This window comes from Trachurus trachurus (genome assembly GCF_905171665.1).
Source record: "Trachurus trachurus genome assembly, chromosome: 16".
Classification (NCBI taxonomy): domain Eukaryota; kingdom Metazoa; phylum Chordata; class Actinopteri; order Carangiformes; family Carangidae; genus Trachurus; species Trachurus trachurus.
The window spans coordinates 11933155-11959183 of NC_139902.1; the positions used below are offsets into that span (position 1 = coordinate 11933155).

Sequence of the window (26029 nt, forward strand, 5' to 3'; positions counted from 1 at the left end):
ATGTGTGTGTTTCCCCCGGTCCATCCGTGTTTATCACTATTTGCATGACACACTGGGAGTGCCTGCTTCATGAGCACTGAGCAGAAATAATTACAATGTTATTGGCTGGACTTGACACTTGTAAGGGATATGGAAACTAGCATGACATAAGCAGACCCGGTTGGTTTTCAGACTTTATTTAGCACAAACAAACTCCACTTACACTCGAAGAGGAAATAAAAGCCCTGACTGTTATTCATAACCTGGAAATTAAATAGCACAGCAATTCATCAAGGCCAGAAAATTATTCAGTGATAATCCTCGGAGGCTTCTGCGATCCATGCGTACAAAACAAACATTAAGCAACATATGAAACCTGGTGCAAAACCATGTATTTTTAATGCTCTTATTGTAAACATGTATACGGTTAATAATACAAAATTTAGAAAACTGATTTCTCCACAGCGGAGAGAGTGTTGTGCTGCGATGAATTGTTTACATTATTTAAATAAACTCATCTATTTCAAACTAATTTCTTTCTATAATCCACCACCTGTTTAAGTTCTGTATATGACAGTTAAAGTATGATGCAACTATCGATCGGCTCTGAGAGCCATTGAAAATGCTCCTAGATTTGTCACTGGTGGCACAAGTGAAGTGAAACCTCTCAGAATAATAAGGGATATTCTTGGGTTGGATTTTGAAAGTAAAGGGTCTCACTGTCATAACCCACTTCACAGATTTAGCATCTTAAGTCCGTTTTTCTACCCTCCACTGCCCAAAGGGTCAAATATTCACCTTGGGAAATTTAAACCGCTTCTGATTATGAAATGTTGAAAAAGTAGGTGCAATATGTGCAAGAGATGTCAAGTGATATTATGCTGATTGGTGGAGACTTTACCACAGTTCTTGATCCTGATCTTGTTTCAAACTCTTAATAAAACAGAGAGCGGAGACGTCACCTGGTGTGGTGGTGTAGAAAAAACAAAACACTTATTGCTGCTTAGACATCTGCACCCAGTGAGCACAGCTTTAGCTTCTCCTCGCTGGTGGATGTAATATATTACGGTGAGATTGAGAGGTCAGAGGGTTTCAAACTGTGATTCAGCCCCATTTCCTGATGCAGAAAGGTTTGTGGAAGCTGACAGACGTGGACAGCTATGGGCAGAAATGACAACTAAAGATTAGATTAAGTGAGCTGGAAAGATCAGTGGAGCCTCAATTACATTTGTAAACTCATTTTGGAGGAAAATTTCAAAGTAGCCCTTCAACAGTTCCATCAAAATAAGATGCAGCTGGACTGAAAACAAGTTGAAGATACAGTGGCTCATGACAGTGCCTCAGTGACGGCTTCAACAGCAGGATGCCTGAAGAAAGCCAGCTTGGCCTTTGATCACTTCGCTGGCCCAGAGGAGATAAAGTGCTTATATTTAGTGGATGCTGTGACTTCAGCTATAACGACAAAACAATGACAAACAATGAATTCGAAACCTTAAACACATTTTTATCAGGGACCTCATGATCTTATCCTCCAAAGTATTGTGAAGGACACTCCCTGGGCGCCATCTCACCTCACCTAAGCTCACCCTGGTTCTGCAACACGTGAAATACACACTGGTCAGGATTCACAACTACAATGTCACTGGTGATCGAGGCGTTGATTACATAGTGGCAGACTGTTAACTGTGAAAAACGTTGTTCCAAAAACTCAAGGGAAGGCTTGAGAGGTATGTGTCCAATCCATCTGCACACTGTTGAACAATAGAAGAAACATGTTGCCCTGCAATGATTTGAACCTATAGCCTGGATATGATTCAGTGTTGACGCATCTTTAAATGTTTTAATTACAAATATGAAAGGCTGAATTGTTGCACAAATGATGGTTAAGACTGAAAGGAAATTAAGCTTTGTTTGCTTCTATTAATAACCAGTGTTTTGTTTTTCTGAAGGTGTAATCAACACGAGCAATCCGAGCCTCATATTCAGCTGAGGTGCAATTAAATATAGGCCAACTTGTGGCTACAGACCCTGCTGTGCTGAAATTTGATACAGTGTAATTACAGTGTAATTTGTGGAGGAGAGCTCTGCAGTATGGATGTGCAATATGGAATTTTTTTTCTTCTTGTCAGACAGTTAAAAACTAAATTTGTCGCGCCTGAAACTGTTTACGATCCCAGTCATCCCTGAAAGCCTCGGAGGAAACTTTGACGTGGAATTTTCACGATTTTCTAAATTTAGATAACATCTGTCCATAATTACGACGTTTATTTTGGAGGGTGAGTTCAGCACCAGCTTTAGTAGCTTACACAGTTAGAACTGTAGCAAACATCAACATTGTCAAGTACGAAAAATGTCTGAAGTTATGGGAATTTTGTGGTATAATTGTTTGAGCATTTCCTGTCAGGAATCAAAGGTAAAAAAAACATTAAAAAAAAAAGCTCCCTATCACGCTGTTACATAAAGGCTTTGGTCTGTGCATGCTCTTGCTGGAGTAAACAGCCATACAGCTTTAACACACATAAGATGGGAGTGGACTGCTGCTGCTTTTAACATCCTTTTCCCTTTAACACCAATCTAAAAGTGTCCCTGTCTACCCGCTGGTTTCACCATGCTCACTTCATCATTCACAATGGAAAAAGAATGAAAAACACGGGCTCTGGAAATGTGTACGTGAAGGTCAAAATCAAAGCCAGTTCATAACAACATGCCTCAACAGTGACAAACATGTCATCAGAAGAGATCATAAACCATGAAATAGAAGCATTAGCCCTATTATCCAGGAAATTGCCTTTCTGGCTTCACAAGAGGCTCTACATTACAGCCTATATAAATGGAAATGCATTTACAGCTTATTTGGATGTACACTTCTATATTTAAAACACAAAACAAAAACATCTCCCCTCAACCTCAGTCCTGTGTTTAGTGAAAATAAATACAGTGGCTACTTTAAGGTCGATGTATTGGCAATGATTCTTCAGGGTCTATTAATACTGGGAGTCTATTGGGTATCTGAGGCTTATCAGGCTTTGGCTGCACATACGTAGATAAAAACTCAGCTCAATATTCCACTAGGCTACTCACATTACAATGGCCTCTTACACCACAAGGTCATTTCAAGTCCCCATAGTCTGCTTATCTCCATTCTCCTGTGTCTTACACTGGATGTGTGTGTTCTACAAACAAAGCCATATATACATATATGTATGTGTGTGTGTGTGTGTGTGTGTGTGTGTGTGTGTGTGTGTGTGTGTGCTTTAGTTGCTGTCTCTGAGACCTGCGGTTGCATAAAAACATCAATACGTTCAAAAGTTAAATGACGATCGAATCAAAGTGTTTTAATGCAATCATATTTATTTTGTTGTCTTGCCACGTAAAAAAGGCTCAGATTGCAGTTGGCTCTTCACAGAAGAAGCTACATTCTTCACTAAAATGTGAAAGCAGAAACACATGACACTCACACACATACAGAGAAATCAAACACAAATCCTAGTAGCCTAGTACATGATTGTAAAATTCTACATCACTGAAATTAACACATTTTCAAAAATTGGTTTGATCAACCATTTAAAAAAATTAACAATATCAACAATAACAACAACAACGGCATGACTGGTGTGATTTGAGGAAAATATATATATATATATTAAGTGCCAACAATGTAGTTTGTATTTGTTTGTTTTGTAAGAATAAATTTTGACAATTAGTATCAAGCTGTATTTTCTGAGCTCAGATATTCTGGGAAAAATAATTATGTAAGTATTTAAACATATAAACTTCATTTAATATTTCAATAATGAGAAATATACATATATTATCTCCAATTAAAAAAAAAAGAAAGGTAAATTTATATTCAACCAATGATAATTTTTTAGATTTTTCTTGAACCATAATGATATTTTTTCCTGATCTCATAAAAGAAAAAGACACAAAAAACGATTTAGGAAAAAAAATTTAACAAAAATGCGATCAAATCCTTGAACGTTGGAAACTACATTGTAGCAGAATACGTAAAAAAAAAAAAAAAAAACAGTAAATCCATATATATTCAGAATATAAAACATGGTTTGATCTGTAAAAAAAGAGTTCTTTTTGTCGAAATTGAGCTTAAATATCAGTGATCAGTTCTCACGAAAACATTGGATTGTATAGCTAACATATCTCATCGTGCGGAATATATTAACTAAACAGAAAAACGTAAGATTAAAAATCCTGCTTATAAAAAGAACGACAAAAGGAACAGAAAGCTTGTGTGCATATCTATACACCTTGGTACAGAAGCGTCAACCATGCTGATGCTCTCTGTTTACCCATAAACCCCTCCTGCTCTGCACCTTGCTCTGGAGCAGAGAGAGGAATGCAGAGGCAGAACAACAGTGGGTCCAATCAGAGAGGAACAAACTTAGTCCCAGATCCCATTATTACCATATAGCACCAGAATCCAGCGTCCAGTTTCTGGGTTTATGGCCAGCCCAGTCCAGTTCCAGTTAAACCAGTTTAATCCCAGTAGGGGGCGCAGCAGCCTTGTCTGACTCTTCCAGAATATTCCCCATTTCGTCCTAAAACACAATTATTTTCCTCCAAAAAGTTCAACACAGTTATCAAACGCTGACGCAAACTGGGCGGTTGTAAAATTGTAAAAAAAAGTTTGCGTGTGCCCAAATGCAGCATGTCAGAAAAGGAAAAAAGTCACCTGTTAAATGACTGACCTCCACCCTGAGTCGCTCAGTGCAGTAGTATGTGGTTATTTGGCCAATTTTCAGCTGGAGGCAGGTTCTCAAAAAGAAGCAAATACAACTAAATACGTAGAAAATGAGAAACAGGATGAGAAACATGGATGAAAAAGTCAGAAAACTTTGTTTGGAATGAGTCCAGACAGACTCATTGTTCTCTTGGCAGGAGAGTGGGATATGACTAGGCCTATACAGCTCTACGTGTAATATTCTGTGCCACTACTCACACAACAGGTAAGAGAGGAAAATAACAAGAAATGAATCACTGTGATTCGGCATGTCAGACCCTGAGTCACTGTGGCCCCGATTTGGAGAAGACACACGATACTTTCTGGAATTTCACAGGTAAAAAAAACAAACAACAACAGCAAAAAGAAAAAGCCACAAGGCGATATCTGGCATTTGCAATAGCTTAGCATGGATTGCGTTGCGTCATTCACTGTCTGAGCGTTAGATTGCATTGTGTACTTGAACATCTGAGTTATAACTCCTGGTCCCATGGAGCGCAGGAGTCAGGTCAGTGGTGAGGACGGATATGGAGGTCAGGTGGCGGTCCGCAGGAGCAGGGCGAGGATGAGGAGGAGTGGAAGTGAAGCCGACCTCGAGCAGGCGTTGCTTTGCGGCGCAGTGTCTGAAAGAGAGATGGCAACTTTTGAAAATGCAGTATATAACAGTATGCAGCCGAAAGTATCTGGACGGGAGTTTTTTGCTCATCAGTTGAGTAAAAGTCTTAATGCTACAGTGATATTGCAATATTTTTGACAAAAGCCTTAACAGCAACAGCTCAGGGAAGGGAGGGCTCGTAGTTCTCTGAGATTGGTTAGAATAACTTGACGGGTCTGTACAGAGCGCTGACCTTGACCCTGTCCAACATGCTAACTGTGTTCAGATCTTATTGCTCAGTATCCATGTGGCCGACCACAGTTATGCTCTTGTTACAACTCCTGTAGAAAACCTTTGCACGGCCATGGAGGTTGTTATAGCAGCGCTGCAGCCAGCTCTTGCCACAGTTTTGGCGTTGTCCAAGAAATGTGAGTGGGTGTCCACACTCTCTTTGGCTTGTATTTGCCATTTGAATCAATTTCAGTTACTAATTAATCAACATTTGTTTAATATACTGTATGTTCTCATTTCCATCTTCATAATGCGTCATGTTCTTGCTCCTGCAGTAACCATTGCAACATGAAGTAAAGCCCATTTGAACTTGAAGGATACAGAGATGAGACACTATGATCAAAAGATGTAAAAATGCAGACGTGGTGTCAAGATTCCTAAGACTAAGAAAACATTGTGTTTAAAATGTTGCATCTCACCTTGTATTTGTTTTGAACCCTCGGATGCTGTAACTGGAGAGAGAGGAGAGGAGGAGAGGAGAGGAGAGAGGGTTTAGATAAAGTTGAGGCAAAGAAACAAGTTGCTGATTAGTCATTTTTGCATGCTTAACTTTCTCAATAAAGCTGCTGCTTTGTGGAACAAAAGGAGCAAGAAACAGACAAATGACCAGGGGAAGGTATTTACCATTACTCAAAGCCTAACACCATGAAAAATGAGTACTGACTGGCTGTGCAACCCTAAATATGTCCCCTATGCAAATTCTCTTAAAGGTCGGATAAAAAAAAGCTTGAGAAGCATGGCAACAGGAAAAGATAGTGTTATGTAAATTAGGAAGAGTAAGAATGATCGAGATTATACAGAGGGGATACAGGAAATGAAAAAGAAAGGGGGGGGGGGGGGAGAAAAACACAGGAAAATTCAAAATGACAGAGCGAAACCAAGAAGTGGACAGAAGATGAAAGGAAAAGCAGTGGAGACTCGAGTGAGAAAGTACGGTGGAAGAAAAGAAGGTTGGAAAGATTGAAACAAGGTCAGACAGAGAGAAAAGGGAGGGAGAGAAAGAGACGGGATAGGGGGGTGTTTGTGTCTGGGCGTCACTCTCTCAGCAGGAGGCGGACTAAAAGGAAATAATGGAGGGAAGGATGGAGGGATGGTAGGATAGAGGGGTGGAAGACAGAGCTGGAGAGAAAGAGGAAAATGCCACGCACACACAGGCAAAAATACAGGTGTAGTGAGAGGGTAAAACGGAAATAGTTAAACCTCCTCGGAAACAAGAGGCGCCGTGTGGCATCGGTGAGAGAGGACAGGAGGGTCAGGAAGCAGGTTGAGGCTGCACAATTGCACCTGTTATTAAATCGATCTAGAGTCGTGAACCCACCTCTGACACCGCAACCCCAAACACTCGCACAAACAACACAAGCGTGCACCCACACCCACACACACACACACACACACACACACACCCCACACACACACACACACACACACACACACACACACACACACACACGCGTATTGATGTCTCCAGGAAAACTACCACCTATCCACATCCCACAGCGATTGACTCAGATTATGAGAGAGGAAATGGGACACTCCAAACTCATCTGTTACAGGAAAGTCATACACACCAACACATCAACACACACACAGAGAAAGGATTTATTAAATGAGGGCTTGGCAGAGAAACACAGTGTTTTGTCTGTAATATCCGTCTTGTGCCTACAGGTCTCTGCAACAACATGTCGCTCTGACAAGACATGAGCCACTAAATTACTCCCAGGTTCTGTACCACTAACGACCATCTAGGGGTTAACGAAGCATTAAATAGCACGCTGAGTCTGGGCCTCTCACTGCTGTGTTTGTGAGTGTGAGTGTCTATGTGAGTGAGTTAGTGTGAAGGTTTGTAGGAAAAATTAAAAATCAAACAATAACGAATAAAAGAATAATTACCAAACATGTCGCGGTTTATACTGTGCTAATGTCCTTTAACAAAATAAAGCTAAAAATAATTTTCAAGGTCTAGATTTTTTTTTTCATTTAATAAAAAATTTACTGCTATTGAACTATAATTTTATGTAATTAAAAAAAAAATTTAACGAAAAATACTAACCCTATTAATTAGATGTTCTTCCAGATTTTTTTTTTGTTTCCAAAAAAAAGTGTAGATTTTTTTGCATTTCCATATAGGTCATTTTAAAATCAATTTATACAATTAAAAAAAAATTATAAAAAAAACAAAAAGTTAAACGTCACAGTGTTTTTTTTTTATTGCAGCTATTCTAAATTAAGCGAACGCACATCATAGTGGTTGTATAAAAAAATAATTTCCTTATGACAACCAGAAATGCGTTTTTAATTCAGACTTATATTTCACTCGGCTCAGGGTGAAATGAACTGTATACTATCATTAAGTGTGTGTGTCTAACACTAAAGCGCGGTTAAAGTGTGTTCCTGATAAATGCCTAGTGTTAACCCGACTGTGTGTGATATGTGTGTTTTGATCTGGTTTTAATCACATCATTTGTGTGTGTGTGTGAGAGAGAGAGAGAAAGAGAGAGAGAAAAAACTGAACTCTGAGGACACGCGTTTGTGTCAATGTCTTAATTTTGGTCATGGCGAGCTACGCCACAAAATGGCGTCCATGGTGGCGTGACTCTAAGAGCAGTCTCTGCACTGCAGTCAGGAACATGCAGCATGTGTATGTACACGCATTACCATGGCTAAGAGTGTGTGTGTGTGTGTGTGCACGCGCATGTGTGTGTGTGTGTGTGTGTGTCTCCAGTCGGCAGAACGCCCCACTGCAGAGACAGACACTGTTCCACCATCCCACCTCTTCTCTCATTCCGCCATTTTACACACGCAGGAGCTAATGCTAACCAACCCTGACTGGTAACACTTCACTAAAAGCGAAAAATTAAGCTAAATTCGCGAAACACAGAAATAACAGTAAACGAGAGCGCGAATCTACGAAAGTGATTCAAATCCAATTTTAAGAGATGAATTCGGAATCCGAGAGAACTCGACTGGGCAAGCGGTGTGTGTGTGTATGTGTGTGCACGGCACGAGCATGTGTGTATTTGAGTTTTGTCCTTTCGTGTTGTGAATTCAGAGGGTACAAAGGTATTTGGGCGAGAGTGGAGGGGGTAAAGCAGGGCAGCGGTGTCAGAAAAGTCTAAAAAAAAAAATAGCAGGAAAAAAAAAGGAGGAAGAAAGTGAGGAAAATGGTGAAGCTCTGCAAACTGAAATGAATGCAATAGACTAGTCACAGCGGGGGGAACGACGGGGAGAAAAAAGGGGGAGAGAGACAGTGAGAAAAAGGGAATCAATTAGAGAGAGAGGAAAGTTGGTCTGTAATGGATTCTCGCAGTAGGACGGCTGCAAAAGAAAAAGACAGAAAGGCAGAGCGACAAGGAGAGCAGGAGAGACAAACACAACGGGAGGAGTTTTAAGAAGGAGTTGCAGAAAAGAGAAAAAAAAAAGAAAAAAGGTAAGTATGGAGTGAGAGGCAAAGCGAGCCGAAAGAAAGATGCAATAGGAGGCTGCAGGGTGCCGGAGATTTCACATGACACCACGTCTGCTGATACCGATTCAGAGCCTTGTTTTCTGATGCAACACAGGCTCAAGCACCTTTCAGCAAAGCCGCTGTCTCTGGCTCGATCTGTGGCAGCGTCGAGCTCAAATAAACATCACACATACAACCACACATAGACACACACACACACACACACACACACACACACACATCAGCATGCCCAAAAAACACAACCAGCACCTCAGTGAGTAACCGAAAACAAAACACGCTTTACAATACTCCCAGCAACAGCCAGGATGGGAAACATCAGAGCGAGAAACACTCACATACACACACAGATCACACACACACACAGACACACACAGGATGTCATTAGGAGCCTCCTGCGTCACTGAATCTGTCCTGCTCGGTTTTGTTGTGTTCTTGGGTTAAATTAAGGCGATAAACACACACGTTTACACACCGGAGAGGAGACCGAGGGACCGGTGAGTAGTAGCTGACCTTGGAGCAATGACAGCGTACCTGACGGACCCTCTCACTGTCACCACTCTGTCCTTCAGACCAGGATGAGGACAGGTGTGTGTGCACGTGTATGTATCTGTATCTGTGTGTATCTGTGTGTGTGCGCTCACTGCACTGATAATTAATTCCAAACACCCACAACAGGGCATCCCCGCATGGAACTACCTTTTAAATCGCACAAGCTGCTTTCTGGAGGGAAAAAACTAAAAGTTTGGGGAGATGGGGAGAGAGGAGGGGGAGGGAGGTGCATGGTTTGAAGTTTAGATAAGAGACTGGATATAGCTGAAGGACGAGAGCTGCCATCACCGAGGGCCACACACACACACACACACACACACACACACACACACACACACACACACACACACACACACACACACACACACACACACACACACACACACACACACACACACACACACACACACACACACACACACACACACACACACACACACACACACACACACACTCTCTCACAGAGTATACACAGGCATGGTGCGTCCTGCTGCCATGGTACCTGTCAGATAAAAGAGAACCTGGGCAGGAAGGAACCAGGGAGTACGTGAGGTGTTACCACAGGGAACAAAACAACAACAGCTGTGGTAAACCGCCACTAATGGACAGTCGGAGAGAGAGAGAGAGAGGGAGTGAAACCCTCTAACTCTCCTTCATCTTCTCCCTCATCCATCTCATTCACTCTCCCTCTCACCGGCGCCATGCGTTCTCATCCCCAGTGCACGGTGAGCACACGGCAGAGATGGAGCAGAGAAACACGGAGAGGAGAGTCAGTGAATAGCTAAAAAAAACTGATATGGAGATACAACAAAGAGATAGAAGAAGACACAGGGAAGGTGGCGGAGGTGGCGGAGGTCGGGGGGGGCGGAGTCAAGGGAGATGGGTGGGGGGCGAGGGAGGGGTGGGGAGGAGGAAGTGTAAGAGACTGCCATGGATGGTGCCTAGATTAGTTTTGCTCCAGTAGTGAAAGATCATAAAAAATGAGGAAGGGAGGAGAGAGCTGAGGAGACAGAGAGAAGGGGAGGATTAGTGCCACTTCAGGAATGACAGAAGAGTAGAAAGAAAGAGCAGGGAGGCTGGAGTGGAGGGGGAGGAGGGGAGATGGGGAGGGGAGCGCTAAAAGACAAGGAGAGGGAGATCCTGAAATTTAGTTGGGATTAGTTTTGGTTAAAGGACAGGATGAGAGCGAGGGAGGAGAGACAAAAACGTGAGAAACGGAGACAGTAGCTGGAAGTATGGGCATCTTTGTCAGTGGGAGTCTCTTGAATGTAAAGGGTTTTAACAGTAAAGTCAAGTGTGTGTGTGTGTGTGTTTGTGCGTCAGTGTGTGCATGCATAATCCAGGTGATCTCAAATATTTTGATTAATTCTGGCTCAGATAGGCAGATCTGGGAATACTGTCAGAAGGTCAAGACTACATTAGCATTTTCTCACTGAACAGCTATCTGTGGTATTTCTAATTAATGACAGCAGGATAATTAACACATGAAAAAAGTCATCAGCCTTCACTGTGGTAATAACGCAGCAAATTACTCCCCGTCTCGCGCCGGAACAGTGATGGCATTTACGAATTAATCCGAGACCGATGGGACTCTATTTTATTCTGGCTTTTAATATATTTTTTCCCCTTTTATGCTAAAATGACACAAATGTAAGCACGGTGGCAGGATTGTGAGCTGTTTGTTAGATGACATGAAGGAATCATTTAGTTAATGTTTCTTATATGCATGTACAGAGACACAACCGCCATGCGACCAGTCTGCACTGGAAAAAAAAAAGTGTGTTAGTTCAGGCTAGGACAGCACGACAAGCCCCCCTGCGGATGGTACTGGGATGGGAACTGGGACAGACGTCTCACACACACATGCACACAGACGCACGCGCACACACACACACACACATGTACAAATTAAACCGCTAGAGAACACACGCAAAGCCCCATAGACGCATGCAGGAGTGCACAACAACACAAAGTGCACAAAAACAAAACTGGTCATACACATAGAAGTGCTCTCTCTCTGTTTCTCACGCACACACGCACACACACATGGACACACACACACACCAACAACTGTACAGGGATTCCCACAGTGACTGGGCAACATTCCCAACCGGAATGGGCAGCTCAGTGGACTGGAAGACTAACGTTACTCCAGGCGGGCTCTGGATTAGATCAACTCTGGGAATTTCACACTGGGACAGAGGGATGGAGAGTGGGAGAATGAGGAAGACAAGGAGGCAAGGCAAAAAAAAAAGCGAATGGGTGAGAGCAGAAGAAAGATGTGCTTTGGAGGGAAGTAATGTTTAAATAAACCCTTGATCCAATTAGGTTTAAAAGCCAATGTGGACAAAGAAGTGAAGTTTATGTAGTTAGTTTAAAAACAAACAGTGAGACTCATCTCATCTCATCTCAATGCAAAAAAAAAGAGAGAAGACAATTAGAGCATCAGGGCTGGTGACAAAGAGAGAGGAAAACAGAAGGAATGAATAGCATCATGTTATAAAGCCCTGATAGCAGAGATGTGAGAGGCACGTAGAGGAGTCTCTTGGTGTACAAAGGGGGGAAGCATGAAAGGATGAACAGATGAAAAGAGGAGTGTACTCACTGGGCTCACAGCACACGGTGACACGCAACTTCATACATGGCAGAAGAGGGCCTTCATCTGTGGGTAGAGCTGCAAAGAACGAGAAGAGGAGAGAGATGTAAATAGGCTGCTTGTTTATTACACCCAATAAACAATTGCTAGTCAAAATGCTAAAGGTGTCAAATAAAAAGGAGATATTTGTACATCTTGAACAAAAATCCTTCCATCAAATCTATCCCCTCACACTTGAAGAATATGTCTGATAAGCACGACAACAAGTTTGCCTCCACCATATCAATACCCATGATACCAGTATAAAGAATTACACCATCTCCGTGTGTCACAGAGACGACCACATATCACACTTATCTACGATACTAAAACAAAAAACAAAAGACAATAAAATATACTACTGAGAGTGTGGCCGTAAAAGAAGGCAACTAGTTCCGATATCAATTCCGATTATGGCTCACATGGGAAAACAGGCGAGCATCAGTTGTATTAGCTGTCAGCTCGGCATCGCCTTTACAAAACTAATCTGTCTGGAAACTGCAGTTAAAGGGCGTCTTTATTTCTGTATATTTCACAAACAGCAGCTAACTCAACAGCCACACACACAAGCTCTGAGTATATGATGGCTAACACTCACTGTATCTGTAATATCAACAGATATGTTGCAGCACATCATAACGCCACGATGATGCACAGTGGCCAAAAGTGCTCAACATACACACACACACACACACATACAAAACACAAGAAAATGAAGACGGCATCATCATCATTACTTTCACAGGACTTCCAGGATATTGTGTTTTTTGTTAAAAAACAAACAACAACACTACAAATCAATGAAAATCCTATAAACAGAGATGTAACTTCTACACAACACAACACAACCGGAATTTGTGAAATGTCCCGACACTTGATTTGCTGAAGCTTATACTGCACTGTTTCATCACTGATGCTGCACAATGAGCTAATGAAGTCACAACAAAAACTGAGAGATCCACTTAATGACTCGGTCGAACACTTTGCAGCCTTTTCACAGCAGCCATCTTGACTCATCATGGCTGCATAGCTCTATTCAGGTGTCCCAGTAAGACACAACAGTGCCACAACGCGTCGGCATGAACGATACACAGACTCTGAAACTGATAATTCAACCGTTCATCTCATTATCTACACCAGTTCTTCTCTTTTTGGGACGTGTCAAAATGTCCTCTCTAAAAAAGCACAGATGCCAAACATCGCTCCCTCCTGACAGACAATCTGTAGCGTCTAGTGTCTAATGTAATAGTACTATACAGTGACTGTGAGTTGTGTTTTCAGATAATCATTGTCATTTTGAGTCACTGCTGACAGGTGTAGTGTCACATATCAGTAATGTGTGGTTTGTGGGGTTGGTGGCAGAGTATTGTACTGTAGTAGTGTGCATACCATTAACTACACTTTTTGTTCCACTGCTCTACATAGTACAATTTCAAGGTCTTAAATTGTGAATAATTTCCCCCATACTCACACATTTTAAAAGCATCAGCCTTGGGATAAATACTGCTTTCTTCATCCTTGTTTTCTTTGCTGTGTGTATAGTTTGGATTGTGTGGGTTTTCTTTGGCATTACTGTTGACTTCTTATGCATTGTCAGATTGGTGGATGTTGGCATTTTGTTTATTTGCAGCATTTTTAAGAGGCATATATTGTCAGTGAGGGTCTGTCAATATGCTTGTTAAGTGCTCCGTGTTTTGTAAAGTCTTAGTGCTTAGAGTGAGTTTTCTTTGCTCCCGTCACTGTTCGCTCAAACGGTTCCATTAGCAGCTGACTATCAGAGGATGTCAAGGTGTTTCCTGTTTGTCGAGATCCAGACATGGAGAACCACTGGGCGTTGGTCAGCGGCTCGGGCAGTGGGTCACGGACCGAGAGACAGTGGGCTGTCAGTGTCATAGTCAGTGGGAGCTTGAGAGAGGAGCTGAGCCCGGCTCAGACTGAGCCAACTAATGCCATTAGTGTTTCTAATACTATTGTACTGTTCTCCCAGGCTAATGCCATTATACTGTCTCCAGTGCTGCGGGCCCATTCACCACACAAACCCCAGAGCCAGACATTTGGACCAACTTTACGCCTTATCTTTGATGTGGACAAAACACACACAATCGCTCTGAGCCCGATGTGGCCCGACCAGAGAGAGGGGGGGCCCATTGTTGCTTTCTGTGAACTGGCCTGAGCAACCACAATAGCTCAGTGTGTGTGTGTGTACATATATACATGTGTGTGTTAGCGTGTGTGTGGAGCCACGCTCTCATGCCCTCACAATGCTCCATTGTCCCTCAGACCGCAACAGTAATTTATGTAAAGATTCTCTCTCTCTCTCTTCGTCTCATCCATCCCTTTTCTCCATTGCTTTTGTTGCTCTCCCTTTTCTTTCTCCACTGTGGATTCCACTCCTCTGGCCTCTCCCCCCCTCCCCCCTCGTGTACTGTCAGACTGTGTCCATCTTTTACTCTTTCTCTCCCTCTGTCACTCCTCCACGCTTCTCTACCTCCGTCTGCTTCTGTGCTTGCCTTTATTTCTCCTTCACTGTCGTCATGTATTGATCTCCATTTCTTCCTCCTACACTTTGCAGTCCCTCTGTCTCTTTGTTGTCACCCGTCCATACTATGCATTCACTTGACTCTTTTCATTCTCTGCCTTGTTTCATGTCCTCCCCCTCTTGGTTGGACTGACACCAGAAGTTGTAAAATAAAAAAAAAGGGAATAAAACGTCTTGTGATTTTACAGCCACTAAGCCATCCCCTGTCTCTCTACCTCCCGTTTCTCCCACCACTGGTTTGAAATAAATGAGTTGGGAGAGAAGAGCACAGGAGGGTGCACTGAAGAAAGAGGAAACCATTACTAACATTGTGTAACAGCCCACGGGCTTAAGAAAACATCATATTAATGTCGCTCAGTGTGAATTTATGGAAAACATTAATGCCATATGCAGCTGTTTGCCAACACTCAGCACCTCATAAAAAACACATTGGCTCAAGATAGTTCATCCTTAAAAGTGCAGGGCTGCCTGGTCACACACTTCCTCCAACACAGGTGTCTTTGCACAGGCTGATGAACTGAAACATCAAATATTTATATTTCTTTTCTCTTTTTGGGCTGTTTTACTTGGCTGCTTGTGTGCATGGACCCTGAAGCCAATACTCATGATTTCACAAAAAAATACATTTCACATAAAAAAAATCAGTGATAATGCACTTTGCATATTAAAAAAAAATAATATTTTTTTAAGACATGACCACCCAACCCTGATTTGGCCTCGTGATACTTTTAAAATGCCAGCTGCTTCTAAAATGGTTTGTTGATTAAGTGATTATTCAGGAAATTAATCTTCACTGATTTGGCTCATTGATATATAGTTTAAACAGTGATGAGGCAGATTGGTATTTCATTGCTAGGGGTTTAGGTTTGAAGCACATCTTCTGTTGTTTTAAAAGCTTGAACAGTGATTTGTGCCTAATCAAGTGGAGAGGCTGCGGGTCAGGAGGTACAGTGTCTTGTCCACTGATCAAAGGGTCAGCGGCTTCATCCTTGAATCATCCAGTCACCAAGCTGAAGTGACCTTGGCCAAGGCACTGAACCCAAAACTACCCAAATGTATCATCACTGTGTGAGTACTGTATGCACAGAAAAAGACCCTGTGAAAGTTTGTGTGAATGGGTGAATGTAACTTGGAACTAAGGCTCTTTTAGTGGCCTAATAAGATTATAAAAGTGCAGTACATTTACCATTTATTGCTGATTTCAATTCAGTGGTCTCTTTTCAAGCAAACCATCGCTAAGGTCCAGCTTCTTAATTCATTCTTAATCAAATTATTTTAAGGATTTGCAGCTTATCATTCTCCAGTTGGCATATTTTGTTAAATTAATTGGCCGTGTGCAGAGAGATAGACAGAACTTATACTTACAGCTATAGTAGTAGTGATGCCCTGGCAGAAACTCAAACCCAAGTGAAAAGGGTGTGAACCTTTGAATCTTCTCAGAGAAGCGCACTGGTCCAAATGGAGCGTAGGGGGTGTTGCACTCCCATCTCTTGATGGCCCCCCTAGTTTCCACACAGCCTTTGAACGATGCCTCTCCCACCAGGTAGAGGGCCAGAGTCTCCGGCTGCCCTGAGCCCACCGACTCCTTGTCGGGGAAGTGGGGGCAGTAGATGTCCAGGTAGTCGTTCAGATTCACCTGGACGGACAGCTCTCCTGACGTTAACCTGGAAGATAGAATGACAACAGGATTAATAATGACAACAGCATTAATATTTCACGTAACGATTACATCCACATGACTGAAGGGGACAGAGAGGTGGTGATTAAACACAGACAGACAATGAAAGAAAGAAGACAGATGACAGGTATTCCATAATCCTCATGTGCCAGGAGGAATGTGGATAATTCATCACGTTTACACATATCAATTACATAGGTTGATAAACTCTGTAGAATGCTTTGGGATTTAATATATCACAATGAGACAACTCCATTACATTTCAAGAGCAGTGAGGGAGCAGTGCTGAGCGACAGAGAGAGAGAGTGAGAACAACAAATCCTTGTATGCTAATGAAGAGCACTGAAGGGAGTTCAGTGTAAAATAAACTTGACTCCCTTTGCTTCTCACTCTCCCCCTACACAGATACACACAGGCGAGCGCAGACTTAGGCAGACGTGTAAGTGCATGCACAACCATGTCTTCAGTCAAGGTTGATTGGCTTTAGGCATAACAACAACTCTGGACAAGAGCGCATCATTAGAACAGAAGAGCTGCATAATGTATGTTCCTTCAGACTGCAGATTCTGACTTCCTGTCAGCTGCTGTATAAAGAGTTATCCGTGTACAAACTAATATGGAGAAAGACACTGGGGCAAGTACATGTAGGTCAAAGTGAGAGAGGTAAATCTAACATGACAAAATCATAAGACTGTGATCACAACAGTATGACAAGACAAAGCAGGAGACAAGGGGTGAGGAGAGAAATTTGTGACAAAAGGTGGGACAGGATGTGAGTGATGGAGTGACACGAGACGGGGGCCCAGAGAAAGACAGAAGCAGGCTGAGGAAAAGAGTTGCCAAAACAGGTTCGAAGAGGAAAGGTGGAAGAGAAAAACATGAATAAAGAGGCCAAAGGGGGGAGAAAAGTTGGATGAACAGGTGGAAAAAGTGGAGTGAGAAAGAAAAAGAAATAAAGTGTTTTAATTAGTGACCCCAGAGAGTCTGAGTGCAGACACACAGAGAGCAGAACAACGGAGAGGAGGAGGAGAGGAGACAGACTTTAATTGGACTCCTCTTCGCATGGAGCGCAGGAGAAAACAATGAGGGGCAGAATGTGGCTTGGGCAGAAGGTTCAGGTCTGTCAGTGGGAGTCTTTATAGAGGGGTGACAGAGCGGAGGAGAGAGGAAGGGAGTGCTGGGAGTCAGTGAAGGGGAACATGGGAGGGAAAAGGAGCGTGGAATGGGGAGGCGGAGGCGGCGGCAGCGGCAGTGGTGTTGGACGGCGGAGTGGTCTCAAGTTAAGTAGGCGGACAGAGAAGAGACCAAAAGAATAAATGAGAGGACTAGAGGATGTGGTGGAGGAGGAGGAGGAGGAGGAAGAGACGGGACCGATGAAAACTGAAATGAAACAGATAGACAAGACAGGAAGAGGGAGACTGAGGTGGTCCCACACATCTGCAGAGGTTATCAAAGATGAATGGAGCAACGAGAGGAGAAATGACAAGAGAGCGTCAGAGGGAAGGAGGTCATATGGCACGACTGAAAAAAAAGCTGAAATAGAAACCCATGTTCTCTCAGTGTGGGTGTGACAGTGTGTATTTCTGCCGGAGATAATGGAGCAAAAAAAAGAAGTGTGTGTGAGTGTGTATGTGTGCATGTATGTAATCAGTGGGGTGCAGGTAAGACCCTGGAGGCAGGTTTCACCAGTGCTGCTTCCTGCTCAATAGGTAGCGTGCAGAATTGGCGATCTATCATCCAGACAGGACACAATCGATCAGGATCCCTGGCTCAGGACACACACACACACACTCCCCTGATCAATATCCCCCCCGTGAATGTGTGTGTGGCCACGTCCGATAGCTCTATTACCTGTGTGCACTAATTACAGCTGAACAAAGTCACTCAATTGTTTGGTTAAGAGAACACAAAAGCACGTATCGGTAAGTGCACGTGCGCACAAAACACACACACACACACACACATACACTCACTCAGCCCATTTACTCTTCCTACTACCTGTGGTGCTTTCTGAGGTGGAGAAATGTTTACTTAGGTGCACCAGCTGTGGAAGTGTGTGTGTGTGCCTGTGTGCGTGCGTGCGTGCGTGTGTGCCTGTGTGTATGTAATAACAGATGTGTGCTGTGTCAACATGCTGCACCCCCTGCTATACATGTCATTCACCTCAAGCTTCTTATGCATTGCTCAGGTTCCCTCTCCACCTCCCAACCCCCAATCTGCATTCCTCCATCTTCTTCCCCCAATTCTTTGGATGACACACATTCAACGCTCCCCATCTATTTCTTCAGAGGCTTCATCTCCTACGTGTTTCTCCCTCCTATTTCTGACTCCTCTCTATCCGACATTAGCCCTCCAACCCCTTTTCCTCCCACAAGCCTCCACCATCAGCCGGTGCCATATGCATGCCAGCAATTACAGAGGCAGTGTGCTCTACTGATGTCAAACTGTCAGCGCTCTCTCTCCTCTCCCCTTCCTTTCTCCATTTCCTTCTCTCTGGCCCTGGTATAGGCTTGGGTACGCCCTAATTACACTTAGCATCCTCCCCTCCTGCCAGCCGCCATGCAACACAGCGGTGACAGCACAGGGGCATCATGGGAGCACGGAGCGAGGAGCTGTGGGTGGCAAAGAACAGAGGGCTGGAGTAGCCTATCAGAGGAGGAATCCTCTGGAAGCAAAGGAGAGGATTGGTTTTGTCCAGCGTTAGAACAGGAGAGGGGGGGGCAAGACACACAACAACACACACACATTCATGTGCATTTAAGCACATGTGGGCGTGAATACACACACAAACACATGTCCACACCCACCAAGACATGAAAGTACTACAGGAGAATAAAACATGCTCTATCCCTCATGCCAGAGGGGGAGCAGTGACACCCTTGTGAGGGCAAGTGCAAGCTCTTGGTTGATAACGCAAAATTTCACTGAGAAGCCAAATCAAAAATAACAGGCGTGACTCTTCAGTGGAAAACTTGAAAAGGCCAGCATTTGCCCTTTTTATAATTACAGGAAATCACCTTCAAAATTCAGAAATTGAACATAACTGAATAAATACCGATTCCCTCCCAATGTCCATGTAAATGTACATGCACAAAAAAAAGCATATATAAGTGTAAGTGTCTGTGTATGTGTGTCTATCTGTGTGCGTGCAGTTATAATGAAATGCAGGGGGTTGACTGTGGCAGAGACCTTTGATCCTTTAATATGAGAGAATAATTAAAGGACCAACAATCCCACAACACGGCCCCAGGAATACAGAGCAGATACTCCATCACGCACAGCAGCTGCATACTACGCATACTGAATACGCTGGGGCCCTTAAAGCAAGCGCTGCACACAAACATGTGGGATAAAAATATTCTGCTACAATGAAAATGCTAACAACACTCGCGTCCCGAATGAATTCCAAAAATGTATATTGTAAGCACAGTGGTTTTTGATAAACACTTTCAAGCTTGTGATGGTACGCTAACCAGCCCACAGTAGAAGTCTTGTTGGTTCCTGGCAGCGACGGCGGGAGGCCGAAGGGCTTGGTGGAGTCTCAGTTCTTCCGTGGTCAGTCATAGCAGGGTGACAGCTAACTCAGGTCACTATGCTGGCTGGGCACAGCACGCTGTGGTCATTGTGCCTTGGCTGGGCATAGCATGACACAGCTGCAGCCTCTATGGTGTGTGATGTAGTAGCACTACTTGGTGACATGGGAGGATCTTTGGCGCTTTCTAGCAGGATGACTTTGTGAAAATGGTATTCTGTATTTCAGGTTTTTGGTTTTTTTTTTTTCCCCGTGCTGTATCAGACGGGTGTGGTTTGCTGTATGATTACAGCTCAGGTCATATCAGGTGAGTCATTAATCTGAGAGAATAAAACTGTCAACTTTAACATACAGGAGAATAGAAAGTCTGTAATCAAAGGATTTACTTTCTCAGGTGAAGTAAATCCGTGCAGAGCTTTAACAAACAGGTCGATAGTTCAACTGGACTCAGAAACAAAGAGAGGCAGACTGGGAAAGTTATATTAATGTTTATACATGACATCTTATACAACCCTACCGTGCCAGAGTATAAACTGTACTGTGGAGTCAGATATGAGACTGGAGTTGGTGGCATTAACACTATAAGGGGCGCTTCCACTGCAGGAACTTAAGGGTAATTTTATGGGGCAGGGGCCGTTGGTGTGAGTCCCTGCCTCAGGGTAGGTACCAAGAGTGGCCCCGAAAAACTGGTTGGGGATCGGTGGGGATTGAGGTTTCCTCTGTGCTGATTGGGCATACTCAAAGCGGGATGCGACGCCAAGAGAGAGCCCAAAAATAAGCGGCATTTTAAAGCCCAGATTTTTTGTCTACACGTCTGGGAAAAAAATCGAATAATAAGACAGTAGGCCCTAAAAGACAATCACAATCACATGATGATCGAAACGGCATTTTTAAAAACCAGAATTATTTTTAAAAAGCGTCTATTGCTGGAAAAACAACAACAAGAGCAGTAAAAAAAAAACTGCCACATAACGATTGCGTGATTATCGAACTGTTGCACAATGATCACGTTGCCTCATGAGTCTGATGGGTTTTACTCTGACCCACACACACACACCTTTCACAGGAACTCCTGCAGTGGAAACGCAGCTATTGGCGAGTAGTGACCAGGCAGCTAGCTTGGAGGGCAAAGTTGTAAAAAACAAAATTAGAAAATGTGCAATGTTTGAAGCAGAAATAACAACAATTTCTAGGCCAAAACAGATCTGTGGCTTGTGCACCCCAGCAGCATGTCCATGGCTTGCTAACAATCCACCTCGTTTAGAAAGATGTGCTAACGATGTGTGCTGCTGCATTTAAACGTTTTTCGAGGCAAATGGCACAAACATCTCTCACAATTGAACACAAAACGAAAGCTGATCTGAGCAGGTGAATGAAACCAGCCTGTGGGAGCCTTTTGTGGAAGCAGCAGACTACAGTGGGGATTAACTGAGAGAAAGTAAGAGAGGAGTTCAAGACAAAAAGACCCTGAAGACAGAACTGGAGAAAAGAGGGAACGAGGCAGATAACTAGGCTCTCTGTGACCTCCCGCTCCACAGGCTAACCTAGACTTCAGAGGAAAACAGAAGAAGGAATCATGCAACTGTGGTAGTGCTACATCCATGAGAACATCTCAGAACGACGGGGGAAGAGACTTCATTTACTCAGTGCTGCACCTTTTCTAAGAATTTGCATGGCTCTATCCCTTTTGTTCACCATTTCCTTGATCTTTCTCTGCATGGATATGAAATCAGAACAGGATCAGAGCAGGATCAGGACTACCCCCCACCCATCTACCCTACATTAGCTGTGCCCCCCCTCCTCCTCACCCCCATCAAGCCATGCTGTGTCCAGAGCCCCAAACACCAGTGTTGTGTCTAACCTGGCGCTTACTCCCCTCAACGCGCACAAACAACGACTTCACCCCCCACCTCTGACCATCTGGGGCCCCCCGCCACCCTGCATGCCCAGCTGCCCCGAAAAATCCCTTTACTACCCCCCGCCCCCCCTCCCGCCTCACATCCTCAAGCCTCTGCCGACCCCACCTCTTGATATTCTCAGTGTCACCAAACTGTGGCCAAAGACGGTGATCCTCGCAGAGAGGAAAGAGGGACTTAAGGGAGAACAAGCTGTTGCTGTTATCTACTCTTTCCTGTTTGGCATGCCTGTGTGAGTGTCCGTGTGTGTGTGTGTGTGTGTGTGTATGTGTATGTGTGTGTGCTTCCTTCAAGGTCAGCAGGAAGTGTACCTCTCCTCTACACCAGACCTTTTTGCTTTCCTTTCTATGACTCGTAATCTTCAAATGCTGATGGTATGTGAACTTTCCCACTACCCCCCCTTCCTTCCATCCCCGTCCACTTGAGTCTGTGATTTTTCTGTTCATGAGCAGACACACATTGTATTAATATGGATCATCAGGATCTGAGTGGCTTACCACCTCGGCTAAACAATTTCCTGTGAAAATAAAATTCCTGTGCCATCAGACAATCCAAATTCTTCTGTCCTCACGCAGACAGAGGGAGCACAAGTGCACGCATGTACACGCAGTGTGGTGCATCGCACATCAATATGAATTCTGTGCATAAGTGTTGGCCACTGTGGCTGTGGGAGTCTGTGTGTACAGTATAGTAGATGGAGTGATTGGTTGCACCTTTTCTTGCCCTGCAGGCTCCATTAAATGACCAGAAGGCATTCAGACCACTCAAGCCCTCGTTCACACTGCGCAAATCAGCAGGCTGCCTCACGGACCCACATTCCCTATCAATTTAATAGACACGGAGAGAACACAGAGACATACACACAAACACAAACACACACACACACCTGCTGCTTCAGGCCTAAAGGGACTCTGAGCCTCAGGTAAAAGACAGACACTATTTTCTGCCTGTTACAGCACAGGTCCTCCTATCGTGAGTGTATGCGTGTCCGTTCTGTGGGACTCAGCAGCACAACAGGACGTATAGCTACGGCCATCGGAGCTAAAGAAAATTGCAAGACTCAGGCCCACAGGACCAATCAGTATGGAAACGAATCCATCGGAACCATTTTGATATGGCTGCAGGTCTGCAGGAACCATCATCCCCCTCTGTGGCAGAGCTCTATCATGCATAGGCGCCGCTCTCCACGTGTGGTCTGGTCTGATCCTAAAATAAGCTTTCCAGTGACTTTTCTGGGAGGTATGAAATTACCGTCCGCAATATAAACAGACGAGAGGGCAGTCTTGCAGTCTATGGCCCCCTTCTTTTTTTTATTTTCGCTATTTGACCAAAGAACACTGCATGCTGATGTGTTGCCTCACTGTGCGGACCAGCACGGTAGCAGCTTTAAGTGTTACCCGACTTGACTCTCACCTGCCCCGCGTGTAGGTGGTCAAATTCATGAGCGGAGTGTGAGAGGGAAAAAGAACGCAAGGAGGAGAGTTTCGGCTCTCATGCAGAGAAGACTGACGGGGAAAGTGTGTGCGGCGAAAGACATGTGCATGGGCGAAAACGCAGCGCTCGTACACCGAGGGGCGTGTGAGGGGGTAAATAAGGTCAGACGTGCCGTTGCCAGGACAACAACCAATCCGGAGCTGGGATTGGTGCCAAGCCAACACCCCACCCATCCATCCTTTACTCCATCCGTCTTTTTTCCTGCATCCCTCTGTCGGACAGCCTAAACCTCAGAGTAATGAGTGCTCTCCATGTTTCTGCAGACTAAATGGAGCTGCAGTGTAAATACAGGGCTGATTTGTACAGGTGCCAGGCCTGGATACATAAACCTGAATATAGCTACAGTAGCTCACCGCTTAGACACCGACAGGATGGGGGGAGTGGGGAGGAAGACAGTGACAGCTGTGACTGGTGGACACAAAAAGCCATGATTCAAACTATTTATGAAATCTATCAAAGTGCATTACTGCAAAGCGACAACTGGGCTGATTTACTGTGTCAACATCATTTGTCTCGTGTTTATGTTCAAACTTTGCTGTTTGGACCCTTCAGCTTTACACACAGCACCATAGCAGATAAGTGTAGCAACACAAATTAATGTCAACTTTGAAATAAATAACACTCTCACAAAAAGCTGTTTATAGTATCAGGTCTGTGCTGATGGGGCTTCTGTTTGTTGATTATAAAGAAATTTTTGAAAAAAGTGACAATCAACAAAATAATCTGCAACAACTTTACTCTGATTATCCAATGAGGTCTGTGTCAAACAATCTCCGGTCTCTGGTCTCAGTTCCCCACTGCTGAATACCATTGAAAATCAAATATCTTTGAAACAAGCGGTTTATAGATGTCACCTTGGGCTCTGGGAAACTTTTTCACCATGAACACACCAAACGATTGGCCAAATAAACAGATTAATAAATAATGAAAATAATCATTGTAACCTCATGCTGCCTGGTTTTCAACGTGCCTTATCTGGTTTGTTTTACAGTGCCAGTCTATTGCTGGCATTCGACCAAATACAACCCAGCAGTGCACACCGGTATAGCTTTTTCATCACAACATATATTCGCACGTAATAAAGAGCATTTAAAAAACACATTATAGTTTCATTTGTGGCTCATTTAAAAGTGTTATTTCACATTTTAATCTCCCTCTCACAGTGTCGACCTGTCTGCACTCTCATCTATTACCTTAACTATACTTAACTACACTTATCTGTGTCCCAGGTCTGTCAGCAAAGCCCACCTGTGTAACTGGGTTAAGGAGGACATGCGAGCAACACGCCTTAAAACACACACACACATTTACTCAACTACACTTCACAGTGAAAAGGGCGCTCGCAAAGCAAATACACTCATCCCATAAATTAGACTTGGCTTTGAGAATCCATCATTTACTAAGTGGGTCACACTTCTGATGCCGTAGACAATCTCTCTCCCTCCCTCTCCCATTCTTGCGCTGTGTTTTTGTGTCTCTCGCTCCATGATGTGAAGGTCAACGCTGGATCGGCAGCAACAGACTCTCATATCCCAGGTGTGCGTTCCCTCTCCCGTTCTGTCTGTGTCTGATTATTTGGCGGTTGTTAAGTGGAGGAACGGCCGGCTGGAGGACCGGAGCTGTCCTTCAGTCGGTCAGCGAGCCAGTCAGTCAGTCAGACAGACAGTCAGTCAGACACACACAGTTAAGACATGTCAAGGAAACCTGCCCTTATACAGCCTACCGACCTGAATTATTTAAACAGAAGGAAGAGGAGGAAAGGAGAAGATGGAGAGAGAAAGATTGAAGAGGCGCAAGAGTTAAGGAGTAAATAGAGTAAAGCTGGTCCCCTTCAGTCCCTCTGACTCCTGCTGAACTTATTTAAAAACTTCTATACTTGGTTTCATTCCCATCTGCTTTCTCTCACCCCTTCTTCTACAGGTCTCATTTCCTTCCCCTGTCAAGTCTACTCTTTCTCGCCCTCTCCTCTCTCCATTGCTTCTTCCACCACCATTTCACCCACTTCACCTTCCCTCCCTCCCTTTGCCATCTTTCTCTCTGTTTATCTAAGCACTTTCACGGTCACTGCTTTGGAATCCCAGGAGTCTAAACTGCCCCCTTCGCCTCTCCCTCCCCTCACAGCCGATCCACGCTTCTCTCTGCCTCTCCATCTTTCTCCGTCACAACGGTTAACATTCATATCGCTCTGTGCATCGGGGGTATGGACGGTCCCCCTTATTCACCCTCAAGGCAGCCAGCTTTGTCTTGTTCTAGTCACGCACACTTGCCCACCCGCCCCACCCTCACATATTCACACCAGAGGTAGGCTGCTTGCATTTGATGTCTAATACCAATCAACAAAGTCTTTAAAGTAAATGGTGAAACATTTGAACAAATTCCATCCATTTGGTTTCAAGGCCACTGAATCTGCCTTATTTATAAATTCAATTCGGCACCAGTGCATTAGCTTAACCGTGCGAAATAAAAATTCATGCTTTTAACATTTCTGTTGATATAACTGGATGGCACGGTCCGCCTCGAGGCCGGATGCCCCTTAATTTCTTAGAAAGGCCAGTTACTTTCCGCAATACTGATGAAGGGTTTAGACACAATAAGAGGGAAAGGGGGGGAGGGGGGAGAT

General features: G+C 43.9%; 1 protein-coding gene across 1 annotated transcript; it reads right to left on the reverse strand.

The window, feature by feature from the left end:
• Window positions 1-5251: 5251 nt before the first annotated feature.
• efna4 (ephrin A4) lies at window positions 5252-24863 on the reverse strand (the record flags this gene model as incomplete). Its single annotated transcript, XM_083989547.1, has 6 exons — window positions 5252-5340; window positions 6023-6055; window positions 12221-12289; window positions 16155-16453; window positions 23763-23817; window positions 24824-24863. The coding sequence occupies 6 exons, from the start codon at window positions 24861-24863 to the stop codon at window positions 5252-5254; spliced, it is 585 nt and encodes a 194-aa protein (XP_083845673.1).
• Between the last annotated feature and the right edge of the window lie 1166 nt (window positions 24864-26029).